Source organism: Myotis brandtii, unplaced genomic scaffold, assembly GCF_000412655.1.
Source record: "Myotis brandtii unplaced genomic scaffold, ASM41265v1 scaffold187, whole genome shotgun sequence".
NCBI classification, from domain to species: Eukaryota; Metazoa; Chordata; class Mammalia; order Chiroptera; family Vespertilionidae; genus Myotis; species Myotis brandtii.
This window is the reverse complement of record NW_005356944.1, coordinates 1,716,311-1,722,612: the sequence shown is the minus strand read 5'-3', so window position 1 is coordinate 1,722,612 and position 6,302 is coordinate 1,716,311. Positions and strand designations below refer to the sequence as shown.

At 53.8% G+C, this 6,302-nt stretch overlaps 1 protein-coding gene across 1 annotated transcript; it reads left to right on the top strand.

Annotated features, from left to right (window-relative positions):
• Positions 1-847: 847 nt before the first annotated feature.
• FOSL1 (FOS-like antigen 1) lies at positions 848-5,562 on the top strand. The gene is made up of 3 exons (XM_014538062.1): positions 848-1,792; positions 4,029-4,136; positions 4,507-5,562. Exons 1-3 carry the CDS (start codon positions 1,652-1,654, stop codon positions 4,915-4,917), a joined length of 660 nt encoding a protein of 219 aa, XP_014393548.1. The 5' UTR covers positions 848-1,651; the 3' UTR covers positions 4,918-5,562.
• The last annotated feature ends 740 nt before the right edge of the window (positions 5,563-6,302 follow it).

The following is a 6,302-nucleotide window of genomic DNA, read 5'->3' as shown; positions in this document are numbered from 1 at the left end:
GGTGCCTCTCCCTTCTCGGCGCAGTGCGGCCGGGCGGGCTCCCGGAGACCGGTTGGTGACCCCTTCCTTTACAGGCTGGGCCGGCTGCGAGCACGTGTCGCCAGGGGAGGGAAGGAGCGGCGTCCGTTCCGCCGAGTCACGGCGGCCGAGTCACCGTGGCTGACTCACCCGGGGCGCCCCTCCCTTCCTGGCCCAGAGCGTCCGGGGCCCCGACAACCTCGAGAGAGAGCGGGAGATGCCGCCAGCGCTCCCTGGATCCCGGAACTGGGGTCACTGGGCCCCCAGAGCGGGGCCAGGGACACCACTGTACGGACTTGCCTGGGCTTGAGCCGGCTCTTCCCGGAGGACGGGGCGCCCACACCCAGAGCCCAGCCCCAGAGCTTGAACCCAGTTTTCCCAACACTGAACCCCATCCAACCCATTCCTCCCATTTCTGGCTGTAAGAGAATAGTGGCAGGTCATTCCTGGAGCTCATGCAGTACAGCCAGGCATCGTGCTGGGCAGTTTTCACCTCATTTACCGAATTTCATAGAATCTAAGACCCCAATGATTTTAAAACCCAGCCACCAATTTTTTTATTTTTTAAATCTTTACTGTTGAAAGTATTACATATTCCCCCCTTCTCCCCCACCCCGCCCCACTGACCTCTTTTAACCCGCCTCCACCTCCCAATTATTATTATTTTTTAAATTCTCACCTGAGGATATTTTTTCCATTGATTTCTAAGAGAGTAGAAGGGAAGGAGGAGGGAGAGAGAGAGAAACATCAATGTGAGAGAGACACATTGATTGGTTGGCTCCCACACAGGGATGCCCCTACGGGGTCTCCGGAACCCGCAACCCAGGTACATGCCTTTGTCCGGAATCGAACAGAGACCCTTCGGTCTGCAGGCGGATGCTCTAACCATTAAGGAAACCATCCAGGGCACCACTTTTTTTAAAGTCACCAATTAAACTGAACTCAAAGCTACTAAAGGGTACTGGACAGCCTGGGCGCTCTCCCTCCTGGGAGCGTGCCACAGCTTTCCCTTCCCCCTCCCTCTCCCAAACCTCCCCAGGCGCATTATCATCAGCTTCCTAGCTCCCAAGCTCCAAGGCCCTTCCTTTACCTAAAAATTATAATAATAATAATAACTGCACAGCCTGGACCGAGAGCAGTGGCTCTTGACTTCCACAGCCTTCACCGGGCTCTGTCACACACATTCTCTCACCTGATTCTCACAGCTACCCTCGGAGTTAGGAGCTATAATTATCCTCTTTGAAGAGTCTAGCTGCCAGGGCCCAAATCCTACCTCCCACTTACTGGCTGTGTGTCTGAGGACAACTGTTTTCCTGTCTGAAAAAGAAGATACTGTTGTGCAAATTATATGAGTCAGTATTTGTAAAGTGGTTGGGACAGGGCCTGGAATTCACACTTTATAAGTATTAGCTCTGATGGGGAAATGGAAGTTCAGAGAGGTTATGTGACTTGCCAAAAGTCACACAGCTCAGGAGCAGTCTCTCTAACTGAGGGTGGGTAGCAGTGTGGCTTTTATCCGCGGGAAGCCCCCAATTCACACAGACCTGACCCCTGGCCTTCCATTTCTTTCCCTCAGAAGTTCCACCTGGTGCCAAGCATCAATGCTGTGAGTGGCAGCCAGGAGCTGCAGTGGATGGTTCAGCCTCACTTCCTGGGACCCAGCAGCTACCCCAGACCTCTGGCCTATCCTCAGTACAGCTACCCACAGCCCCGGCCTGGAGTCATCCGGGCCCTGGGGCCACCTCCAGGGGTGCGTCGCCGGCCCTCTGAACAGGTAAGCAGAGGCTTTGCACTGGTCTGATTCCCACAGGAGGATAGCTCTTGCCCAGAAGGAGAACACAGGCTTAGAAGGGGGGAGAAGGTAGCACCACTAGTGACTATTGGCCAAGGTGGACTTATAGTCAATAGTAACTATTGAGAGGAGACTCTAGGAAGGCCCAGGAGGCAAAGAGGTCACCTTTGGATCAGGGAATGCTTCCTGCAGGTGGAGGCATATTAGTCTAGAAAAATGGGTAGGATTTGCATAGATATAGTTGAAGGAAAGGACATTCCAGGTAGAGGGGATAGCAGGAGCAAGAATGGAGGTAGAGGGAGAACTTGTAAGGTACATGTGGAAAGGTACATGGAAAGTAAAGGGTATCCACCTGCTGACATGTGTGGAGAGGGTGGGCTTATGCTGTCTATGTCTATATAGCTGGGGAGAGAACAGGAGACAGTTCCCTTTAGCCACTCTCTGAATTTCAGTTTCCCTATCTCATTTAAAACCTCCCTAAAACCCTCTGGCGAATGTACTCTGGTTTTCCCCATATTAGAGCCCAGGAAATGAAGGCACAGAAAGATAAAGTCACTTGCCCAAGATCACACAAGTAGTGAGTAATGAGACAGGTCTGTCCAATTCTAAAGTGAGATCCTAACCACCAAGCCACACTGTCTCACCCAGATCTAAGAGAAGGTTTGAAGAAGAGTGAGCTGGGAATTTTTGCTTCCCCAATTTTTCCTACCCACACACTAATAAAGTCCTTACCAAAATAGAGAGAGAGAAAAAATAATAAAGAGATAGAGTCTTTAAGGGAGTGGTGCCACTTTCCTTTCCCTGGAGCATTTTAGTATAAGAGACTGTAGTGGGTGAGGTTTGCACATTAAACAGACTGCTCTGCCGGGCAGGGTAGAGGATGGGGAGGGAGCTTGGGATCCTGGGAAAGATGTGCTATTGGGAGGCTTTCCCAGAAACAGAATGGCTGGCCCCCCAGAGGCAGGCTTCTGGACTTTCTTCCTTCAGCCCTGTCCTGAGGGGGATTTGATCCTGGGTACTCTTAGACTGGGGCTGTGAGCTATAAGTGGGTTCCTTTTGGGGGGAGATGCTTTTCATCAGCTGGCCTCTCATTCAACGTAGAATAGAGTGGGTTTTAATTTCTGCTCTAGGGGCATAAACAAGTTATTCATCTTCCCTGGGCTTCAGTTCCTTACATGGAAAGTTGTGTTAAGAATCTAAGAAAAGCACTTTGCTGGCACACAGCAGATTCCCAATAAATAATTGCTTAGCAAGCCCGAACTGGTGTCGCTCAGTGGATAGAGCGTCGGCCTGCGGACTGAAGGGTCCTGGGTTTGATTCTGGTCAAGGGCACATGCTCGATTTCGGGCTCGATCCTCAGTGGGGGGAGGCAGCCAATCAATGATTCTCAATCATCATTGATGTTTCTCTCTCTCTCCCTCCCCCTTCCTCTCTGAAATCAATAAAAATATATTTTAAAAAATTAACTGCTTAGCAGCATTCATTGGCCCCTCCTAGTGCTTACAGCCTATGGAGAAAAGGAGACTTGGTTATCAAGAGACTGAAAAGAATAGGGATCCTTCGAAAAAGAGTGGCCGGTTCCCACCAGCTCTAAGGAGCAAAGGCCACTTCTGGCTGGGAAATGAGAGGCAGCTTCTTGGAGGCAGATGCATCTTTTATTTTGTTTTGTTGTTGTTAATCCTCAACCGAGGATATTTTCCCATTGATTTTTAGAGAGAGTGGAAGGGAGGTGGAGAGACACAGAGAGAGAGAAACATCTCTGTGAGAGACATATCCATTGGTTGCCTCCTGCACATTCCCCCGCAGGGGCCGGGGATGGAGCCTGCAACCCAGGTACATGCCCGGGACCCTTCAATCCGCGGGCGACGCTCTATCCACAGAGCCAAACCGGCTAGGGGGCAAGGCAGAGGCATCTTAGTTGAATCCTGGGACATGAAAAGGATTAAGATTTGTGGAAGGGCAGAGGAGGGCATTCTGAGAAGGTAATCGTAGGAGGCAAAAGCTGGGTGTAAGGGTGAAAATTTAACTATTGTAAGTTTACTAAAGCGTGAGTTCCAAGAACCGGGCTGGGCGCGGTGATCCTTAAAGTGCAGGAGAAGGGCGCCCCCGCGCTGCCATGCCCTCCACCAGGATCCTACCACTGGGCCACCCAGTCACTAGGCGATTGCCAGGCAGCCAGTGGCCCAGGATCCACCTCACTGCTTCCTCTATTCCCCAGATCAGCCCAGAGGAGGAGGAGCGCCGTCGGGTGAGGCGCGAGCGGAACAAGCTGGCCGCGGCAAAGTGCAGGAACCGGAGGAAGGAACTGACCGATTTCCTGCAGGCGGTGAGCATCGGCCGGTGCGGAGGGCGCCCAGGCCCCGGCCCACCAAACCTTCGGAGGGCCTCGCCTCCTGTGAGCCTGTAGGGCCCAGGGGGCGCTGGAGAGACAGGCCTTCGGAGAAAAGGACCAGGAAAAAGTACCGAGCACTGCACAGCCGAGCTGAAGCTCAGGCAGACAGTCTCCTAAGATGCCCCGGGGACCTGATTGGAGTCCGGCACATTTTTCTCCCAAGGGCTCATGGGAATTGTAGTCCAGACTTGCTGAGGACTCCTCACCCTACCTCCAATTTCCTAAATCACCACCACCACCACGGAAGGCGACGCGGTATTCGGCCCTCATCTTCCTGACTCCTCTCCTGACCTTCTCCCTACAGGAGACCGACAAGCTGGAGGACGAGAAATCAGGACTGCAGCGAGAGATTGAGGAGCTGCAGAAGCAGAAGGAGCGGCTGGAGCTGGTGCTCGAAGCCCACCGCCCCATCTGCAAAATCCCGGAAGGAGCCAAGGAGAGCGACACTGGTGGCCCAGGCGGTGCCAGCAGCCCACCAGCCCCCTCCCGCCCTGTGCCTTGTATCTCCCTCTCCCCAGGGCCTGTGCTTGAACCCGAAGCATTGCACACCCCCACGCTCATGACCACACCCTCTCTGACTCCTTTCACACCCAGTCTGGTTTTCACCTACCCCAGTACGCCTGAGCCCTGTGCCTCAGCCCATCGCAGGAGCAGTAGCAGCAGTGGGGACCCATCCTCTGATCCCCTAGGCTCCCCCACCCTCTTGGCCTTATGAGGCACTCTGGTGATCCTCCCTGGCCCATATCTCCCCATCCATTGGTCCAGCTGGCCTGGGCTATATCCCATGCTCAACCCCAGCAGGTTCTCCATCCCTCCAGATGAGACTGAGCCTATTTTGCTTCCTGGCAGAGCCAGCTTGGGGCCACCAAAGCAGCTCAGTTTCTCTAGGGCTGGCCTCTCTAGCACAATTTGCATTAAATCAGAGACGAACTATTTCCCATTTGTGCAAGAGAACTCCTGGCAGCCCCCAAGGACTTTATAGACCTCTAGAGGTTTTCTGGAGCCCTAACCCCCTCCAGGCCTTCCCTAAGTCTTCATTACCCTCTTCCTGTGATCTACCCAACCTTACCCCCGGACAGAAGGTGATATGATACCAGCCTAGAACACTAACTCATCCAGCCCCACTGCCAGCAGCACCCGGTGATTGAACCAGGGCATTCTGCCGTCCCCTCCAGAAATGGCACAGTTCAAGAGAGTGCTAGAGACTTCTGTGATGAGCTGAGCTGCAGCCCCTGGCTCTGAGAAGACTTTAGCTCCAGGGAATCTAAGCCTCCACTGCAAGGGCAGCTGCTATTTATTTTCCTAAAGAGAGTATTTTTATACAAACCTGCCAAAATGGAATAAAAGGCTTGAAGCTCTGGCCTGGTTTCATTGGATTCAGAGGCTAAAGGGAAACCATTTGGATCCTCAAAACATTTGGCTCAGGTCTCAGCTCCACAGACTCACTGCATGACCTTGGACAAATTATTTGAGATTTCTGGACCTCCATTGTGTCTTGTCTGACAAATGAAGCTACATCTGCTCTGCCTCATCTCCAGGACTGAGAAAAAGAGTGCTGTGGGATGCAAGCCAAGAGGATTACCATCCTCCTCGGGGTGGAGGCCCACCTTGCTCCTGGGTGTACCACAGGAGGGCGCTGTTATGCCCTTCCAGCCAGAGAGGAGGCGGCTGAGTGGGTTCTAGGCCCCCAACACCTGCTTCCTGCCCCATTGTCTTGGGCAGGAAGGAGCCGGGAAGGGAGCTGGAGCCACTTCAGCGGCCGGATCACGGCTGGTCCCGGAGCTTGCCGGCGGACGCGTAGGGGGTGGGGGTGGTAGCCAGCGGCTTTCCACGGTCTCACACCGCTCCTGACTTGAGGTAATGAGGGAATCTCAGACACCTTAGTTCTGCAGCCCCTCCGGATAGGAACCATGCCCCGACTCAGCGTCCCCGCCCTTGTCCTAACCCCGGCGAGTCCCAAACAGACGCTGCCATGGACTCTGCTTCCGTCCCGGTTTATTAGCCCCCACCCAGCCCCCTGCAAGTCCCTCCGCTCCAGCCGCCAGTCCCCCCGTTGCCCAGCCAGCGAGAGCGAAGGGCGCTCCTCAGTGGATGTCTAAG

What these genes read in the sequence shown, in the direction of transcription:
- FOSL1 (XM_014538062.1), top strand. Translation starts at nt 1,652, where the DNA reads ATGGTTCAGCCTCACTTCCTGGGACCCAGCAGCTACCCCAGACCTCTG. An exon ending in GTCGCCGGCCCTCTGAACAG is followed by an intron (nt 1,793 to 4,028) that starts GTAAGCAGAGGC and finishes TCTATTCCCCAG; the next exon opens with ATCAGCCCAGAGGAGGAGGA. An exon ending in TGACCGATTTCCTGCAGGCG is followed by an intron (nt 4,137 to 4,506) that starts GTGAGCATCGGC and finishes TTCTCCCTACAG; the next exon opens with GAGACCGACAAGCTGGAGGA.